Below are 21,737 nucleotides of genomic sequence, written 5' to 3' on the forward strand. Positions count from 1 at the left end.
GGGCAAAAAATCCTCGTCTCGACAAGTCTTTCAAACGACGCTCGCGAATGAACGACCCGTTCTCGTTATCTCTCTCTCTCTCACACACACACACACACACACACACGCAGACAGCGAATCTGGCTTTTCACTGTGTGATCAGCACATTTCCCCATGATCTCAGCCTAAAGAAACGTCTGCTCCTGTAGCATTGTCTGAAAGGGCTACATGGTGTGTGTGCTTTGATACTGTACTCGACTGTGACACTGCTAAAGGTACTGCTGATGCCTCTGGTGTGATGATAGATTTGGGACATATACACTGCTGTGTTTTATAAACCAATATGAAAAGGTAAGCTGGCAAGGTTACACACACACGCACACACACACACTGCACAAAAGCAGCCACCCCAAGGCAAGGCGTTTCCTTTTTGATAGCTCATAATTGCTTGGTTGATGTATATTTTTTAATATCCAGCGATATTACTGAGCCCGGTAATAAAAAAGGCTGGGAGGGAGGGAGGGAGAAAGAGAAAGAGAAAGAGAAAGAGAAAGAGAAAGAGAAAGAGAAAGAGAAAGAGAAAGAAAAAGAAAAAGAAAAAGAGAAAGAATGCCGGACGGAGAAAGTGAGATGCAGAGACTGGAGAAGAGAGTGGAGCGATAGACAATGACGTGGAGAGAAAGAGAGAAAAAAGTAAAAGCAGAGGGCGAGAGACATAGACAGAGAAAGCCCATCTCTCCCATGCTCTCTTCCTCTCCCATGCTGTCAGGTCGCACTCAGCCTGCCTGTCACTGGGCAGAGGGACATGCTGAGGGGGTGGATGCTATTTTAGACAGACTACAACTACCACAAACACTCGATACAAAAAACAAAAAAACTACAGTTGAAAGCGGCCCTAAAAAATGTGACATCTTAATAGTGCTTGTAGTTACTGTTAAGTAAATTGCAGAGGGCTAAAATCACACTTTATAATGTCTTTTGTATCTGATTTTCTTTGACTAAGAGAGAGAGAAAGAGCAAGGAAGAGAAAAAGAGACCGCAAATAAAGCAGAACAAAGCATACAAATAGCGCCTCCCTTGGGCCCTTGGTCTGCCTCTAATTGAGGTATTGACGGTTTCAAATGAGGCAGAAATGCACTGAAGAGATCGCCCTGTGTCTCTCTCACCTTCACACACACATACACACACAGTAATCTATACATAATGTGTATACATGTTATGAGCATGGTAACACAAAACCACACCATACAGTATTTGGGTACCACACACCAACAAACAAACACAGCCAAACTAGAGGTGGCGTGTGGTGTGGTCGGGGAGGGGGGGGGCATACTAGAACACTAATGGTCTCCCTTTTCAACCCACCCAGCCGTGTAAGTACACTTTTACAGCGAGCATCCTGAGCTGACGTGAGCACAGTTCGGGGGGTTAAAGGAAATGTGGTCGTTTGATGGGTGACAAGCGCACAGCCGAGGCAGCGCGTAATGAGGCAACACTCAGGGCCACACTAATAGCTTAGGGACACTTTGTGAGGTCCCCAAGACTCCTTAGGAGTAGTATAGTGTTTCGGTAATCTGCCTTTCCAGTTCTCAGAGCTGTTGATTTTTGTACTGGAAAGATACTTGGGCACACTGACGCCAGGATACATTATAGTATAATGGCTGACTTCACATTAGAGCTCTCTGTTTTATTTTTTGTATTTTTTTTAAATTATCGATTAAATGAGAGGCTGTGTCTAGTATGTCTCACAAGTCAAACTGTGGAACGGGGACAGCAATAGCAGAACACACAAACGCAAGCACACACAAGCACGCAGACACACACACACAGCATAAACAAACTGATAGGGTACAAGGGAATCAATCTCCAACCTCCCCCCACCCCTTCCAGCCCGCTCTCGTGCCTCTCCTGCGGCATGCTGGTCTCAGTGTCATGGCGCCTGGGTGAGGATAATACACTTCAGCCTTTATTTCATCATCTCCTCGACGGGCACCCTGGAAAAGTAGGCCACGAAGACAAGCCTCACTGGGCCATAGCCCCCAAACACAAACACACACACACACTAACTAGAAGCCATGTACAGTTCGCACAAATAACAGGAATGTTGCACCCCACAGACCCACACCATTACACATATGCATGCAGTAAACACACGCACACATACAGTTCCTCCGGACAACGTCAGGGCTTTCACCGTGCACACACATACCGTAGGCATGCCTGGTCGAGTAAATCTGCCCGCTGTACCCCTCTAATGCCCCTTTGTCCTGGCCCATTACTCAGGCTATGAGCTTAGACACACACACACCTACACACACATACACACACATCAACCTGTCAGCCTGGCGCAGAGAGCAGGGAGAGATGACCTCCTCTGAGAGAGGGCAGAGAGAAGTGTCCTCTTTCCCTCTGGTCGTGTTGTTGTTGTTACTGTAACCGTACAGGACGTGCTTGCGTGTGGGTTGATGTGTGTGGACGCGTGTGCCCGTGTGTGTGTGTGTCTACCCGTGCGTGTGCACGTGTGTCTCCGCACTCGTTTTTTCTTTTGAGCCCTTGTGTAGCAGTGCCAGGAGGGAGCAGACATTGGCGGCAACAGCGAGGAGGAGGAGAGGGGGGGGGGGGGGCGAGGGTTGGGGGGCAGCCTGGCAGGGGGTCTCCTGCGCCTGCTTGATAAGGGCAGCACAGGGAAATAAGCCACACTCACATCTCAACACCGCCAAATGAGAATACTTCCCCCTCACACGAGGGGTGCCTAGAGCCCGGAGCTAGCATCATCGTTAGCACTGGCAGGTGGGGAATTAGCAAGCTATCCCGGTTAGCATTATCATTTACGCTGGCAGTGGCAGGTATGACACGAGCTAGTTAGCCAGGCTAGCATTACCCATTACCATTAGCACTAGCAGATAGGACACTCAGGGCTGCCAACTTTTCCAAAAACCTTGGAGTGAGATTTGGTATTTGGTGGGGCCAACCACAATTTTCCTGCAAAGCACCCACCCCCCCCCCCCCCCCCCCCCGAAGCGAGCTTTCACGTGATTCCATTTCACCTTGGATGTTTGTCCTGTATGTTTTAGATGTTTCCCTGCTTCAACACCAACACACCAGATTCAAATGACTGGGTTTGATCAAGTTCTGCAGAAGCCTGGTAACGACCATTCATTCGAATCAGGTGTGTCGGAGCAGGGAAACATTTAAAACACCCAGGACAGTGGGCACTGAGGTCCAGGGTTGAAGACCGCTGGAGTAGGGTGACATGTACGGAAAGAAACGTTCCCCGATAATGAATTTTTAAAAAGGTGCCCTCGCTTAGTGTTTCATGAACCTCATTCGAGGTCATTCTCTAGGTAAGAAGTGCAATCATGGCCGCCGTCCAATCCCTAGTGATGTCAAAACCTCATGGCATCTATCCCAGGGTGCTTAGCTTTGCTCTCCTTGGCTCTCTCTGTGGTGGGTTTTTGTGAGTGGTCAGAAAGTGATTAGGAGGGCGGACGTTTGCTCATAGGCTGCTCAGGCTGATTAAAATAGATTTGTGGACTGGGGTGAAGCTCTTAGGACTACTTTGTTGTTCAACATGTTGTACACAAGAGGAAAAATAACCTTCCAGAGGAAATCGATGTGAAGAGACGGACTAAGTACAGACGGTGTACGTCTAACGTTGCCCAACAGTGACTTTAAAAGCCAGAATTGGGATTCTGTGACATCATGAGTTGAACTAGAGTGAGGGAGGGGAGGGCATGCAACGTTTTTGTCTTTTTTCTCTTGGTCACTCGCTTATTCTTTTGGTATCTTTTGGTCTGCCTAAATCTCTCTCTCTTCTCTCTCTTCTCTTTCACATGGTAGACTTTCCATGAGGTCTGAAAGTATAAAATAGGGTGGCGAATTCCTTGGCTACTCAACATATGAACTCTTGCACGTCTGCCACAGGGACGAACACGCACACACTCACCCTCATGCTTACAGAGAAAGAGAGAGAGAGAGAGAGAAGGAGAGAGAGAGAGAGAGTGAACGAGAGAGCCTTACTTTTGACGGTGAGGTACATGGACTTGCTGACGTCGGCTCCCACGTCGTTGCTGACCTTGCACAGGTAGTAGCCGTTGTCTTCCTCCAGGACGTGCTTGATGAGCAGAGAGCCGTTGGCCAGCAGCTGGATGCGGGAGCCTGTGTTGAGAGGGATGGGCTGGAACTGGGGCACACCCGCACCTGAGGGGCACCAGGAGGGGGAGAGAGAGAAAAGGTCAGGAGAGGGGAAGGGAAAGGAGAAAATAGGAATGGTGGTCAGGTCATGCGTACATGATTGGAGATTACCACCGTGTTTTACCAATACATCACCAGGGTGAACAATTGTTCCTTTCTAAACCAAACCAATACGGCTTATCCAATTTTGTTGATGTATGGTGTTTGTATCCTGTAACAATGTTTTAGGTCAAACAGGCCATGGACAGATGCTTGGGTTTATTTGTCTGGGTTGTGTATGTGTGTGTGTGTGTATGTGTTTAGCCATTTGGTGACAAAGCTTGTAGGGTTTAAGATTGTAAACACACTTAACACCATCTAAATCCCAGACAGATGCTGTGGAGAATACAGCTAGCTGCTAATATGAGGTAATCACTGTCGACCAAAATGCCCCATGTTCAACAAGCCAGTTGATTGGTGCAAGGGAAAACAACAAGATTCCATTATGTAGCTAACTTTGCAACTCGAAGCTTTTTTTTCTGTATCTGGATTTAATTGTCTGAATCTCTGAGCTTACTGTATAACATAATATGTACATGTGGCCTTGTACAGTACATTGAAAAACCTGTTGTTCACAAAATGACATAAACAAAATATAAATATTTTATGCAAGGTTTCTCTTTTGCTCATTGCAGTTCACTATCAATTTGTCTGAGGAGAAAAGTATATCATGTACTGTACATGCAATTGCTAATAAAGTATTTTCCCAACTACATCGTGTTACATTAAACGATATATTTCTCGCCATATCCCTGATGCCCAAACTAATAACAGTCAACAGGAACGGTGCTGGAGGTACCCTGGTCGGATAAAGAACACTGTGTACTATGTTGTAGTCAGAGCCTATGTTTCTGTTGGAAATACTGTTGGACAGTCTCGTCCTAAAACGGTCAAACTACTTTAGTAGGAAACGGCTAATCGTGAACATGTTCAGGTCAAGGAGTTGCTTGTAAAGGGAAATGCTCTCAGAGCTTTAGTGGTCTACTTTTATGATGGCAAAAGCGGCATATTCCTGTGCGCTCATCGAGTATTAAACATGTGTCTGAACAGTGGCTGCTACATTAGCATGCTCTAAAGTTAACGGGGAAAGATAAGGCCCATTTAGCGAGCTGTGGGTTTTTGGTCCTAATTAAAAATGCAGTCAAGTGCCTCTGCTTAGCGAGGGGTCAAGTGGCTGTGCTATTCCCACTCCGCTGCCTTATGGATGGAGAGAGAGGGGGAGGGAGAGAAAGACAGGCAGAGAGCGAGAGAGAGAGAAAGTGAGAGAGAGAGAGAGAGAGAGAGAGAGAGAGAGAGAGAGAGAGAGAGAGAGAGAGAGAGAGAGAGAGAAAAAGAAAGAAAAAAGAAAGGATGTGCTTGAATTATGGATTTTTGCATATCCAAAGAGAGCTAGCTGGTATTCAAATCCGGGCTGACCTTTCCCATCAGCCCCCCACCCGCCCACGCCTTCCTGGGCTTGCTCACCCCACAACGGGAACATAGAACCCTGGCTGTCCAGCCGCAACTTACAGAAAATGGAGTGTGACCAGAGGTACGACTCCTGATGAAGTCATGAACTGTAGAGCAGTCAAGGTATGGCTGTGGATTATGTCAGGCATTACATTGTCTTACATGAACCCCTGCCTGTCTGTCTGTCTGTCTGTGTGTCCATAGGAGGAGCTTTGATCCCTTGTTGTCACAAATGAGGAGGCAGAAACCTGCAGCCCATCTTGAACTAGTAAGGTCATGTGCCACTTTTTTCACCTGTTTACTAACACGCCCACATGCGCATCCCCCTGCCCTGCGTGCCTCTCGGAGGCCCACCTTCCCAACAGCCTCGCTGGAAGCTCCCGTCTTCCTCACGGCCAACAGTGTCCGCACCTGCGCCTGCCTGCACCACACACCTGCGCATCAAGTACATCACCTATGGGCTGTGCATCAAACAGATGACCCACATCCCCCCCGAAGTCCCACTGAGATCAAAAAGGCTGCCGACCTACTTAGGGCAAATAATGATGCGCTTCTGCGGACTACATTGCTGGGAAATCGGTTGATGACCCATGGCGTTGCCATGTTGTGTCCAAACGAAGTTTGACCAGGGGGCTGTGCCTCTGTTGTGGCACACCATTCTGTAGCCACCTTGGCATGGCACAAAGTGTGTTCTCCAGCTACCTCGGTGTGGTACAAATGTGTTCTGCAGGAACCTTGGTGTGGAACACAACGTGTTTGGCAGGTACCTTTGGAGTGCTTCCACACGATGGTGGGGCGCGGGTAGCCCTCGGCGGAGCAGTTGAGGGTCACAGCCTTGCCATAGATACCATCCTGATCCTCAGGCTGCACCACAAACTGGGGAGGAACTACAAACAAAGAGATATCGAGAGAAAGAAAGACAGAGAGAAGGAGAATGAGTGCAATAAAATCAAATATGGTGTCCGAGACAGAGAGAAAGGCAGAGCGAGGGGAAGGGAGAAGGGAGAGTCGGCTAGCCAGGCAGACAAACGAGAGAAAAATAAACACGAGACAGGTGAGATGGATAGAAGCCAGAGGTATGTGTGAGAGAGAGAGAGAGAGAGAGAGAGAGAGAGAGAGAGAGAGAGAGAGAGAGAGAGAGAGAGAGAGAGAGAGCACAAGAGAGACTCCACCCACCCCTGACGATCAGCTGGCTCTGGTGCTCCACAGCCGCCGCCTCGTTGCGGGCGATGCAGGTGTAGTTGCCGTTGTGGTCGGGGGACAGGTTGGAGATCCGCAGCGAGCTGGTGAACTCGATGTTGTCGATGGTGACGCCCAGGCTGGCGGGGATGGGACGGCCATCTTTCTGCCAGGTGATGTCCAGGGGCTGGTCACCTGACATGACCACGCAGGGGATGAAGACGCGCTGACCAATGGAGAAGCGCTGGAAGGCGAAGGGCTGGATGTAAGGAGGGACTGGGGGGGAGGAGGAGGGGGGGAAGGAGGAGGAGGGCGAGGAGGAGGAAGAAGAGGAGAGGACGAAGGGAAGAGGGGCAAGAGAAGACATTGGGGATGAGACAAGGCAGTGCAATTTCGACGTCAACTCCGCCTAGGTTCAAAGCGGTTTCCAATCTCTTCTCAGCCGCCTATCAATCGAGGTTTTCATTTGTTCACCGCTGGAAGTGAAACACAATGGCTCTTAAAGCCTGACATCCCATAATTCCATGTCATTCCACAGTGTGCTCTTAGAATGCACAGCGCGCCAAGGTGCACTGTGTTATTTCAGCCAAGTTTGAGTTCTCAGAGTCTTTCGGTGACTCATTCTCCGTGTCTGGAAGGACGGAGATTTACATGTATATACACACACGTGTGAAAACCATAAATGGTGGGCCTATAAGCATCATGTTAATTCAATGAACTGAGAGCTCTCTCTATTGAAGGAAATAACCCAGACGTATGGTGGTCTGTCAGTGCTTCCCTCTCTGGGGAATGACTAGCCCTAGTGCCAGTCATCTGTATTTGAGAATCCAATGAGTTAAAATAACATTGGAATAAGCAGCACTCCCGCCGCTGATTTAATTCATAACAAAGTGGGGATAATGGACTCCTGGGATGCCCCGAGACGGCGCAGGATTTTTAAGCGTGAGCAGAGCAAATTAACTAACGCACTCACAGAGGGGAAGCGTTGCTTTAGATCACGGGCTCCGTCTCCATGCCCCCCCCCCCCTCCTCTCCTCCTCGCACTCACTCGTTTGCGCACACACACATGCACTGTAAATGCATATAACCCACACACGCTGTAGAAACGTCTTAAGTAGGGGTTTACATCATTCATGGCCTCGTGTAGTAGAGGAGATGAAGCGAGAGGGAAGCACACCCATTATGGGTTCTAACGACTTTATCAAGCTCAATTGCTTGTGTAATGCAATATCAGTAACACTAATGTACATGGAGTCTATCTCATGAGTTGCCAACAGCTGCCTCGTGTCTTCAGGTTGGTTTGCGGGAAAAGAAGGGTTTCGAGTAAAGGGCCAAGTAAGGTCCGATTTGGTTTCTTTGAATAATTCAAATGGTCAGTCTTTTGACATCATTGGATTCACTCTGATTTATTCTCTTTTAGGTGCCGTGGTCGCGTTTGTGAAGTTACTTTCCTGCCACCATGTCTTGAAAAGTGACGACTTCCCTCCGAACGGAACACGATTCAATCCAAATAATAAAAAAGGAGAGCCTCAGGTGTTCGGAGGTCTGTGCTCAAACGCTGATTGTACCTTTAACGCTGACGTGGACACTCTGGGAGTCCATCTTGTTGGGCTGCACCATCACCTTGCAGTTGTACTCCCCCTCGTCCACCTGCTGGACGTTGGACAGCTTCAGCGTGCCGTTGTTCTCGAACGCCCGCTGTCGATGGTTGAACGGGAGCAGGGCCGAGTTCTTGTACCACTTGATGGAGTAGTACGGGTAGCCAATCACGCGGCAGTGCACATAGGCGTCCCGCCCGGCAATAGCCGTGAGGTTTTTCATTGGTCGGATGCTGGCACGGCCTAAAATGACAGAGAGGGAGAGAGAGCTCTCTATAAACACATTTAAGGGGGGAGGACTGCGACATGACGCTAACACGAAGCAGTGACTGAGTACACCACAACAAAATACGTTTGTTTTCTGTTGGTTTACCACAGGACCCCATGGTTCAGTCAGGACAGGACTGTGAAATCACGACCAGATTATTGACAAGTGTTGACTGACGGCTGAAAGACAGAACTTTTTTTAGTGGGGAACATTCACACTGTGTTCTTTTTAGAATCTGATAGCTTGTAACTTGACTGATTTAAGGACATTTTAAGCATATGCTCTAAAGATATGTATATCGCTGGCCAATAGATAAAGCTGTACAATACGATGGCTGGATAAAATTATGTTCTGTTCTATACTGTAAAAACCTGCAAAGAAGAGAACGTTACAGTGGTAAATTAGTCAGTGTGTGAATGAAATGTTTCAGCAACTACAATCTGTATGAAAAGAACAAATGAATCTAGACAAATAAAACACAATAGATTATTGCAAACACAAGGACACACATGAAGAGGGGGAACAATAGTGTGTGTGAGAGAGAGAGACAGAGAGAAAGGGAGAGAGAGAGAGAGAGAGAGAGAGAGAGGGAGAGAGAGAGAGAGAGAGAGAGAGAGAGAGAGAGAGAGAGAGAAAGAGAGAGAGAGAATTTGAACTAGCATTGTTAGACAAAAGTAACAGCACTAAAAAGCAGGAAGGAGAGAGAGTGAGAGAAAAAAAGAGATATCTCACAATGGAATTACAGACAAAGATTTGAAAACACACAACGTGGAGAAAGTGAAAGGAAAAAGAAAGTGATAGCCCACAACCTGGAACCAAAAGACAAGACACCAAAAGATGAGAAAAAACAAACAAAAAGGAAGCAACGAGAAAAGCTCGATGGGAGAATGTTTGGTGTCTGGAAAGCACTTGGAGAGCACGGGAAAGAAAACAGAAAGAAAAAGAAAGACAAGCATCAAAAGTCAACATTAAGGTGTGTCATCATGTTTGTTGTTGTTTTGGAGGAGCTGATCTGACAAGCACCTCTTACGTTTATGCGAGCCTGGTGGTAGACGGTCCCGGCCGAGTTGCTGCAGGTGCATCGGTACACGCCCCCGTCCTGCACCTGGGTGTGGCTGACGTTCAGCTGGCTCACCACGTGCCCCTCGTGGCTCTCGTAGTGGCCCAGGTGGTGGTGGCCGTCCTTGATCACCGGGTCGTCGTCCAGGGACCAGGTGCAGGAGGGCGGAGGCGTTCCCTTCACGTTGCACACCAGGAAGACGGCCTCGTTGGGGTTGACCACCTTCTCGCTGAACGAGGACAGGATCTTGGGGGTGCCGTCTGGTGGCGGGGAGGATGGGGGAGGGTCAGAGAGAAAAGAGAGAGGATGGGGGAGGGGGGGAGAGATAGGGGAAATGGGGGAGGGGAGAGAGGGAATATGGGGGAGGGAGGAGGGGGGGGAGAGAGAGAGGATTGGTGAGGCAGGTGAGGAGGAGAGAGATGGGAGAGGGAGAAGAGAGGGGCGTTAAGGAGAAAAGAGAGAAAGGAAGGGAGGATGAGGGTCGGATGAGCGGACAGAGGAGAGGTGGGGAGAGAGAGAGAGAGGGTGGGGAGGGAGGAGGGGAAGAGAGAGGGAAAGGATGGGGAATGCAAGAAGGTTAGACAGTGGGACTGGAGTGCCATTCCTCAAGATGACTGCCATGCACTCATCCATTTTTGGTAACAGCAGTAAACAGTACCAAAAAGGTGACATTAAAATCAAGTTCCATTGAATAGTTTGTGGGACTAATCTAGGTATTGTTTTGTTTCATCTTTACAGCAGCATAGGTCACGTTAAAACAGTGGTGCCATACTGCGTACTACAGAACAGTCAACAATAAACAGTATTCAGCACAAGACCAAATAACATATTGGTGACGGAAAAAAAGGAAAAAGGACCAAACGCAAGAGTTGACATCCTACACAATGAAACCCAGTTGCTCTTATGTCCAGCGCAGAGTCCTATCTCCAAAAGCTGCCCAGTGACTTTCATCCCCATCTATCCATTCGTCTATCTATCTATCTTTCGAGGGTGCAGTCTGAGCCGGATAAAAAACAGCTGTATTTTCAGAGGCTGCCGCGCGTGCCTGCTGCTGCTCTCTGATAACCCTGGCATGCTCTACATCATTATAGATTATCAATATCCTCTTTATACTGTTCCACCGCCATGGGAGACAGTTGCCCAAGCAACCGGGCTCAGGTAAGCAATTTGGAGCGGGCAGGACTAACCCTAATGACACTGGCTGCGTCGCGGGCGCCACAGCAGGGATTACAGCGAACACACACATGCCTACGTGATACATTCGTATAAACGCCTGTTTTCCGAAACACAAACACTAAAATGTGTCCTGTGTCACATGACAAAAAAAGATTTTCCCTAGCCACACTGAAGCCATCATCTTCAAAGGGACAGGACTCTCTCTCACCCTCTAGGATGACCTGGACAAAGTCCTGGGCGGACATTTTCCCCCTCCTGGCGAAGCACTGGTATGCTCCCCCATCACTCTTGGCCATCCCCTCCATGATCAGGTTCTCCCGGTTGATCCCAGTGATCCGCACGTTGTTGCCGGGATAGATGATCTCGCCGTTGCGGTACCAGGACAGCTCGTAGTCGTCTGAGCCAGTCACGCTGCAGGACAGGGACACCTTACTACCCACGCTGCCTTTCACCTTGCGTGGACTCACCACCGCCTTCAGAGGCTCTGGAGACAACAGATCAGGGGGAGGGAACGTTTGGATAAATGTGACAGTGCTTTTGGCATGTACACTTGTTAGACCTGGAACCAGAACAATCTGCCAGCTCATGGTTTCTGTGCTCTGGCAGATGGATCTGGCCACCCTCCCATTCAAACAGGTTTCCCTCCGGCATGAAACGTGCTGGACCAATCAAAACTGTTTATATGATTTGGGGCGGGTTTAATACAATGACTGTACAAAGATTGGTTGTATCTATCCAATTCTATCCAATTGTGTACAGAGGCATTTCAGTCTGCGACTGTGGATAACGGCCATTAGATATAGAAAATGAATGGAGAGGTTCCAGAATAGTACACATACGCAAATTGTTTGTTATATACTATTATTATAATTAGACCAATACGCTGTTCTTATTGGTCCAGAGAAGTTCAAAGAAGTCCGCAAAACCGTTTGCAGACTTCTGAAAGTTCGCAGAGGTCTGCAAACGCTTTTACGGACATAGAAACAAGCGGTTGCCTTGGAGATGTTTACAACATGGCATCTGCTTTTTCATTCTTCTGACAGTTTATTGTTGTAGTATATAAGAAACCAAATATGGACTTTGGACTACGGTCTCGGTCAACAAACGTTTTAACAAATCTCTGCTTACAAAGGCATATGCAGACCTGTCGAAAAGTCCATATTTGGGTGTGAGTCTGTGTATATGTAGCAAACGTATATAATAATAAATAAATAAACAAAGGATATAAGATCCAAAAATAAATGAAACTCCCTAAATAAATAAAAGTGACATCAAACAGTATTTGTTCATAAATAAATAACCCCAGTTGAAATCTCTACGACTCACGTTTGACCACCAGCTGCCCCATGACCTCTGCGTTGCCGTAGCTGTTCCACACCTCACACACGTAGATGCCCTCGTCCGTGGGCTGGGCGCTCTCGATCAGCAGGCCCGTGAGGGTCTGGCGGGAGCGGCTGTCAGGCTCCAGGGGGCTGTTGTCCTTCAGCCAGCGGTACTTGGGCATGGGGTAGCCCGACGCCTTGCAGGGCAGCTCCACGCGCTGGGACGCCATGACCTCTTGCCGGTCGAAGCCATCGAGGATGCCTGGCTCGGAGTTGGTAGGATCTGATGGGGTTGGAGGGGGGGGGGGGGGTTTACCGTTACTCAAAAGGTAAAAACCCACCAACTTTGTATTCCATTACAGACTCGTACAGAGAGAAACATATCATCATCGTTAATTTTCATTTTGGGGAAGATAACCCAAACTCTTAATATCACGATGTAGGCCGCCGCTGACCTGACACAAAAAGCCGGGCGCTGTTGCTCTGTCGGGTCTCCCCGGTGTAGCGGTGCCGAGTGGTGCAGCGGTAGTTATTCAAGCCATCCTCAAGCAGCACATCCAGGATATACAAGGCTCCGGTAGATGTGATAGATATCTCTGTCCTGGAATAGCACGAGGAGAGAGATAAAGAGGGGAGAGAAGAAGGGAGAGAGAGACAGAGAGAGAGAGAGAGAGAGAGAGAGAGAGAGAGAGAGAGAGAGAGAGATGAGAGGAGAGAGAGAGAGAGAGGAGAGAGAGAGAGAGAGATGAGAGAGAGAGAGAGAGAGAGAGCTTTTATGTTTCAGGTCAGACCAGTAGGACAGGTAAGTAGTCATTGAAGCATGGAAAAACCTACCAACTTTATATTCCATTACAGACCTATTTGGAGATAATGATGCTGTAAGCCTCCAGGATATCCCAACAGACATTCACGGGTGACCTTTGCTTCAAGCCTAAAAACATAGCCTATCCATTTGACCCTTGCCCCCACTGGTCCCAGTGCGCTAGTTAACACCAACCACAGTAAGCACAATTACACAATGTGTCACAGCCAGTTCAGTTTCAGCAGTAATATTATGTTAATTCCGGGGATCAAGCTAGACTGAGTAGGGCTGTCAACATCCATAAGGAATGATACCTTCTTCTGGAAATCACTTGCATACCATATCCCCATGGGAGCTGATTGATGTCAAAACTGATCTAAAAAGCAATTTACAGGAGATTGTCTTTCCCGTGTTGTCGTGAGCATGCTAAGACAGAGGCAGCTTACGCAGCGTTTAGGCCCCCAAGGAACTGCAGTTGGGGGCAGCGCCAATGAGAAGCAGCCAGGGCCACTGAAAACAGGAGAAGGGTGTCCCTAGATAAGGCCTGAGAAAAATAGACTGTGCAATACAATCCGTGTTTACCATAAACAATGTATTCTATTAGCTGCAAAGAATAATTGAAGATGTATCATTTCAATGTTGGTTTGGGAAACAAACCGTCTAGCTATGATCTGAATAGCAGTCGAAAATACAGCAACGGTTTTATGTGCAAAGCGTTTTTGAATTATCTGGATCCAGTTGCCCCCCCCCCCCCAAATCAAAACCAAATACTACTGAAAAAAAAACAAGGAAATGTCAATGTTCACAAAACAATTATACACCCTGCTAGCTTTGATAAAACATGGATTCCAACCACTTTAAATCCTCCACCAAAACTCAGGGTGAAGTAGGACAACAGAGAAAAAACATGCAAATAATATGGGCATACAATTTTATATTATACTAATGTTTATACACATAAATGGGCAATCAACCTTGTGGCATAATTTGAAAGCAATTCATACAGATCGAGGCAAAAGAGGGGGAAAAGTATGCAGCTATTGTAAGCATTGACCTAGTTAGATAAGACAGGAGTCCATGGAGTTGGTATCCTAGAGGGATTCAGCACATGGTTTAAATGGTAGACTGGCAACCAACAGCGCAACCCATAGAGGTGGTAGTGTGTGTGTTTTTGTGTATGTGTGTGTGTGTATGTGTGTGTGTTTGTGTTTATCTGTGGGAGTGAATCTTGTCTAAGAGGCTTTTGTTACCAGCTGCAGTATAACGCACAATCATCAACACTTCTTTATTTGCCATATCCCAAAACAAATGCAATATAAAAGAAACATTATTGTGTGTGAGGGGGCATCGCTTTACAGATATCCTTCACAATACCGGGGCACAGAGGGGAGCTGTCCACATCGCCTCCCCTTTTTTTTCTTCAAGTTCTCCATTTTGATTCTGTACAGGTCCTCTGAAATCTCACTGTGGAACCCATCTTGAGCGAGACAAAATGCTATTTCTCTCTAGCCGCTCTTGTGCTGCTGCAATGTTCTCTCCGAGCACCTCCGAGCTCCTCTGGTGGCTTTTAAGACGTCAAGCTCGTGTTATTGTGTTGTGACAGACCAAAGGGAGGGGGGCTGGGGTAGGCTAAATAAGAGTGTTGGCTAAAGCATACCGCAAGCCTTTTCTAAATGACAGGATGGGTATTGTCTTTTCCTACAGTATGCCAGAACTGGTCATTGCCTCACAGTATTTTTTTCTTTAATTCCATTTTTTGTATTGACTTTGAAAGTTTTCTACTTCCACGTTATTAACAAACAGGATTTGGAGTATAACATGGCAACAATATAAATATACAAACAATTGCTCTGAACAATATTATTTATGAAAATGCAATTTATTTTTAATTATTCAAACAAACAAAAACATCTCTGTCAAATAGAACATATTAACTCCTTTACACTCAAAGAAAGCTAGCCTGCTGTTGGGATTGGAGTGTGCAGCCCTCATCACATTCCCCTGGCCTGGGCCAGGATGAAGCTCTCCGTTCTCCAGACACACACTTAATCTAATCACCCTCACTTTGCCGGGAACAGAATCTAATATCTTCCACCGACCCTCATACTTAGCATGCTAAATAAGGCGCGACGTATAGATGAGAGAAGCTATCGTCCTCTCCGAGAGAGGAAATCAGGAAGTAGCTACTGGATTTGGTGACTCAGGCAGCAAGAGACCCAGTTCTTCAGTAGGGACTTCGCCTCAGAGATGATGGATGGAGTTGTTTCCAAGCTAAAGGCTATGTGGTAACTCCTCTGGCCTAATTCTGTTTGCATGAAGCGAGCCATTCTACTAAAACGCAGATTAATGATTCTATTTGTAGGCTATAGCCACAACAACTAATGCATGAGGGGGAAAAGGTATACATACGTACATTAGTTAGTGTGTACTTGTAACCAGAGTGCGACTTATACAAAGACAATCGAGGGGGTCAACTTCTACTCCAGGGCATGTATCGACCTCCCCGACCTGTTGTTTTTACCTCTTTTGGGGGGGTCCAAGTCTTAATTAGGGGGGTCAAATCCCCCTCAAGCCCGTCCGTAATTCGAATCCTGTTTGTAACTGTACAAAATGTGCCATGGGTATATATAGACTTCTTGTACAGCAGAGGTTTCTAATATGCCAAAACACTCAATTGTATCCTTCAACACGACAAGTCGTTCTCAAAACATCAACTGGGAAGTCGTGAGAACTCTATGTCGTCTAGCTAAGCCTTCAAGTCTGTTATGAATATAGATTCAACCCTTATCTCAGCCTGCTCCTCTCCATGGTGATGTCACAGTGGGCCAGAGTGGGGTGGCTCTAATTGGTGCCCGCTGGGGGGGGGGGGGGGGGGGGGGGGGGGGTTATCAGTGTGCCTTGACTCAAGCCAACCTCTCTGATCTGATCTCTAATCTGGTCTGATTGAGGTCAGATCACAGGGCTGACCTCACTGTCGAGCTCCCCTATAGGCATGTGTAGATGGACAACATGCTGGCTGACCACATGGATGTCACATGGCTGTGGACTGCAGCTCACGCACAAACTCTCACCTCAGATAGACTGTTTGTTGGGTTAGGCATTATCAGTATACATTATTATTATTATGTAGGTTTGCATTATGAACTCAGTATATTACCAAGAGAATGTACGCTAGGTTTTTGTTATCTTCAAGGTTTTTTTTTGGTCAGATCTTGCCGGAACCTCTTCATCTTTACCGGTTTCTTTCTCCTCCTTCTACCCTCCTGTCTTCATCCCTCGCTTGTCTCTCCCTAGTTCTCTCTAAGTATGCCCAGAATATTAAGAGCGAGACAACAGTGGATAGCTGTGTCACTTCCCTGCAAAGACACCCAGTGTGCACACACTACAACAGAGCCCCCTTGTACTCTGCAGCTAGCCTAAAGACAGGAACCACTGTGTGAATGTTCACTACGGTTTAAGTTGTGAATGTTCACTACAGTATAAGTGTGAATGTTCACTACAGTATGAATGTGGTGAAGCAGCAGAAGGGAGATGCCATTTTGTTTAGAGAGTCTAGGACGATACCTTGCAGGGTCAATAAAAACGTGTTCCTATCTCTTCCACTGAAGAGCCCACACACAAACACACACCCCACACAAACACACACCCACACAAACACACACCCACACAAACATAACACCCACCCCACCCACACACACACACACACACATATACACACCACAGCTTGGTGCCCCACAAACCGACGGGGTAGAGAGGTGAACGCACCACAGAGCGTCAATAATGAATGTGTGTGTAAGGGTGCTGATGCATGTCGCCATGCCCTCTTCCTCCCATTTCTTTAGGGCACAACATCAAAACAGTACCCAAGGCCAGGGCTTCTTTCAGACAGCCCTCATTCCTGATAAGGGCAAACCCAAAAAACAAAATGGAGTCCTTTTAGAGACTTGATTTGGCTAATTTTGTGTGGGCTGAAAAGTTTTGCCAACTGCTAACCCTAACTGGTATTATTCTGTCCTGTCTAAATTAAAAGATGCATTTTCATTTGTTGTACATTATTTAGATGGGTTTTAATCCATGCAAAAAAATGCCCAGCTGCCATGAGATGAACTATGCATAATTTGATAAAAGGAATCATACAAGTGAAATATGTCATCTTAATATATCATGTAGCTGGTAATGTTTCATTTTCTCTCTCCAAAATGTCATGTAGTTCCTTCTCTTTGATTTTGATCCAACTATTTTAAATCTGTGATTCAGTCTGCAAAATTAGCATTACATAAACAAAACAAAATATCTTGACATGGTCATACAGTGTAAAACCTGACAGAATATAACCACTTTAAATTATGTTTAATGGACTGATAATCATGACAACAGCAGATAAAAACTATCACAAATTATTTTATCAATAATTATCACAGATTGTTGGACCAGATTTAGATCTTAGAGGCATTGTCTGTTTGGTATGTACAAATCCTAGTTTGTATACATTTCTGTCAATGCATTATTCCAGCATTGTGATAATAAATAGATATGAATTAATAAGACATATTAGATTTAGGTCCAAAAAGAGCAATACAGTTGAGTGCAGGGTAATAGACTACACTGTGGACTATATTATGTTACTAACAGTCAGCTTGCATGTTACAAAATACTGTATATCACAAACAATGTTTATTCACCTGAATTAACCTCTACATGAACACAGGCCTAATCCTGTCTGTTGGCTTCCTAGCTCCTATCTTCATGTTAGACCAGGGAGCCCGATTACGCAGCACAAGGCCTACGTGAGAGATTACTGTGCTTCTAGCCTCATCAAAGCTATGAGTGGGACTCCAGCCGGGCCTGCCTTGGGACCTTCTCTCCTCTGCTCCCTCTTCTAAACACACAGCCTGGAGCCTGGGCAGCCAACTAGCAACTGTACCTGAATGCATAATTAATCCTCCCATCTCCCTCCTGGCTCTCTCGTTCCACAGTATGTGCTCCATGCACATACTGTTTCATTAGCGCTGTAATTCTCCCTCCCAACTCCCGTCCGGTAGTCAAAGTTCTTCCTGACTCTCGAACAGCGAATCTGTGCTAGGTGTACCCCCACAAGGTCAATTCTAAACGGAGGGTAGACTCTTCTAGCACCGCTAGTTAGCTAGCTACAGGTGCAAAAGCGTTTCTACCTAAGGCTTATTAGATGCAGTGGTGACTGGACCTGTTTTTACGGTATTGAAGGTTTGCCTAATGGTCAACATGGTCAGCGTAGGCTTAAATAAGCAAATAAACAATCGCCAGAAAAAAATGCTTGACATTGGTAATAAAACTGACAGAACATCAAACACAGAAGCACATGGTTTTGTAACAGACACAAATGATGAATTCATGTGCCATTGGTTAGTACAGTAGCATCCAACTGATGTTAGAATGGCCTAGCCTACAATTTGGCCTCTCCCCGCAATGGTCTTTGGCAAGGTACCCACTGTAGCAATGTGACCATCTCACGTCTCTCTCAATGGGGCTGCTATAAGCAAACATCTCCATAACACACAGCTGGAGATACTCACCCCTTTTAATGTATATTTGACTACGTAGAGTAGGCCCACAGATTGTTAAACGAGTGATTACATTTAGCACTCTATTTTCAACACCACCCTTCCAGCCAGTTGATGTGGGCTCAGGGCTAAATAATGTGCCATGTGGAGCAGTCTGCCATCATAACCTCATTATTGCAGCAGCTTAAAAACAGCATATTAACACATTTCTATCAGACTAGACTAATTTGTGAATTCCATTCTCTCATTCCAGTCCCAACAAGTGAAATAGAGAGAGCAAGCAAGAGAGAGAGAGAGAGAGAGAGAGAGAGAGAGAGAGAGAGAGAGAGAGAGAGAGAGATGAGAGAGAGAGAGATGAGAGAGAGAGAGAGAGAGAGAGAGAGAGAGAGAGAGAGAGAGAGAGAGAGAGAGATGACAGTAGCCTATTCTCAACTGAGCTACTGGCATAATCCATATCTGGAAAGCTGTTGAAATTGCTTATGGTAATTGAAGTTATTGTAAAGCTGGATGAAACTTTAATGAAATTTCGAGTTTTAATCATTTGTTTTTGAATGATGCACATTTCCCCAACTTCTCCCCTCAGGAGGCCGATGATGCTCGCTATCTTCAGTTCCCCCAGATGAGATGCCACTCCTGAGAGTCTCCCCTAGATTGTATGGAAAATGTTACATCAAAATCATGTCATACCTTTTCTACGGTGCCTCCATCTTGGTTCTGTTAGGGATACAGATACAGACCTGTGTCCAGTAACAGAAACCAGCCTCCATCTTGTCAACAACAAAGAGTCCATTACCCTCTCTGGTCTTTCTTCCTCCTCTCCCTCCTCTCTTCTCTCTCTCTTTCTCCCTCTTTCTGTCTCTCTCTCTTTCTCCCCCCACCCCCTTTTCTCCCTCTTTATCTTCCCCTCGCTTGCTTGCTCGCTCTCTCTCTCTTTTTCTCTCTCTCTCTCCCTCTCCCTCTCTCTCCCTCTCCTCTCTGAGTTGATATCTGGACTTAAGGATATTAGTATAGAGAGATCTCAGCCCCCCTGTCCACATTGCCTTCTCCCAGATGCGTGTGAGTGATAGGCGTAAGTATGAGTCTGGGACACTGAGTCCGAGGCCACTGGCTTTTAATAGGGTCTGTTCCAGTAATTACGCTGACACAATTTGATCAGTGCAGGCTAACTATCTTCATCTGAGGGAGATCGGGGGAAATTAACGCTGATGTAATAAGTACCATTTGTCACTATTAAGACTGAGGTGTTGACAGCTACTGTCGTTGTCAGGGCAACTGTTGCCTCTCCCTCACATCTAGCTCGCGGCCTCGTCCAAAAATCTGTTAGCACACTGTGAGCGGGAAACCCAGGGGCACATAGAAACACAGAGCAGACATGCATGCACTACACGATACACCGATACAGGCAGGCATGAGCGTGCACAGTTGGACAAAAGCATGCATGGAGATACTTTACACACACACACACACATGCTCCCACATACAGCACAGACAAACATACATAAGCCCACACACACACACACACGTGTCCTGACTTCACTGCATAGTTCTGTGTGTCAAACCGTTCATGATGGAGAACTGCTACAGTGTTTGCTGCCTTTAGTTGTGTTGCTTCAGCGCTGGGGGGTGTATTTACAGCAACACCCTGCCCTGCCCTGACCAGCCTCTACACACACACACACACACACACACACACACACACACACAGACCCACACTGCCAGACCTGACGAATCCACCCACAGCCGCAACAATACAATCGATTCACATACTCTTAGGGCTTAGACACCTCTACAGTATCAAGCTGTGGGCCAATCACCAACAATTCTCAACACAATATCCATTATTTTCTAATCCATGTAAACAAACACAGTGTAGGAAAATAGGACGTCTGCAGTCTGCACTAAGCTAAAGAGCTCCACTGCCGAGTGAGCAACAGAAACTGCTGGCGATAAATATATCGGTCGATCACAGTGGAAAGAAGAAAAAAAAGACATAGCAAAAGTATTGACAAGGCCTGTCATAAATTATGCATGGCATGTCAAGTGAGAGAATATACAGCTATTGATGCATGCCCTTTTAAAAGCTTGCAGAAGAGTCAGGCTTTGCATTCTGACGACACTGGCCATACTCTACAATGAAAACAGTACAGCAATACGGTCAATGATTACAATAAAGAATAAAGGTGGATATCGTTTACAACTTTTGAGAGATGTGTGAATCCTCTTTCCTAGCACTATATATAATTTATTGAGATATCATACTGCATACATTTGGACACTTGCTTAAACATATGCCCTAATGCATTGCTCAGATACCAAAGTTTTAACACAAAAAACAACCTCGATTTGACCTAAATAACGACTAGAAATATCCCTGTTTATTTGCAAAATATCCACCGTCTGACACATTTGCCCAAAGGCAACATTTTGTCATATCTGTGATCTGATACTGAAAAACAACAGGAACATCTATTCCCGATATAAGGTTTACAGACGTTCTCATACGATGACTCAAATTAAAGATTAAAAAAAGAAGCAGAGACCGACTTCGGCACACACATCAGCCTCGGGCCATCATTTACCTTAGAGGAGGAGAGGGAGAGAAAGGGAGAGAAAGGGATTGGAAGCAGAGAAGAAGGTAGAGTGAGACCGGCGAGCAAAATGAAAGGACCAAGATACTGCAGAGAGACAAAGGACAGAGAGAAGAGAGAGGGGGAGGAGAGAGAGAGAGAAAGAGAGAGAGAGAGAAGAAGAAGTGGAGCTCCAGTAATCAAATGACACGCACGGCTTGATCAGGCCGGAGCTCGTTAAACACTCTACCTGCAGACCTGGGCGGGTCCATCTCAGCCCTCCGCTAACACTGGCCCTCTGCTCTCCTGTACTCTCTCTGGTGCTCACTTTCACAACATATTTCCCCTGCATCTTGTCTTATTAGCGAAAGACTCTTGACAGACTACGAGTTTCCAAAATGTTTGATATTTTGGAACGGCTTTCTATTTGGAAAATGTGTATACACTTTCAAATGGATATCCTATAGATATGGCCATCATATCTATATCATCTATATCATCTATAGTGTAGTCATATCACATCAGGCCATCATTGTAAATAAGAATTTGTTCTTAATGATCTTG

General features: G+C 46.3%; 1 protein-coding gene across 1 annotated transcript in view; it reads right to left on the reverse strand.

Moving 5' to 3' along the window:
- LOC134029329 (cell adhesion molecule DSCAM-like) overlaps window positions 1-19,339 on the reverse strand; it is a 35,225-nt gene extending 15,886 nt beyond the window's left edge. The window contains exons 1-9 of the mRNA XM_062473415.1: window positions 19,294-19,339; window positions 12,720-12,865; window positions 12,269-12,547; window positions 11,151-11,426; window positions 9,730-10,026; window positions 8,409-8,681; window positions 6,838-7,116; window positions 6,429-6,548; window positions 4,000-4,179 (exon numbers count right to left, since the gene is read on the reverse strand). Coding sequence (XP_062329399.1) covers window positions 4,000-4,179; window positions 6,429-6,548; window positions 6,838-7,116; window positions 8,409-8,681; window positions 9,730-10,026; window positions 11,151-11,426; window positions 12,269-12,494 — 1,651 coding nt within the window. The 5' untranslated portion in view covers window positions 12,495-12,547; window positions 12,720-12,865; window positions 19,294-19,339. The remainder of the gene's footprint in view (window positions 1-3,999; window positions 4,180-6,428; window positions 6,549-6,837; window positions 7,117-8,408; window positions 8,682-9,729; window positions 10,027-11,150; window positions 11,427-12,268; window positions 12,548-12,719; window positions 12,866-19,293) is intronic.
- Window positions 19,340-21,737: the final 2,398 nt, after the last annotated feature.

The sequence above is a fragment of the Osmerus eperlanus genome, chromosome 11 (assembly GCF_963692335.1).
Source record: "Osmerus eperlanus chromosome 11, fOsmEpe2.1, whole genome shotgun sequence".
Lineage (NCBI taxonomy): Eukaryota > Metazoa > Chordata > Actinopteri > Osmeriformes > Osmeridae > Osmerus > Osmerus eperlanus.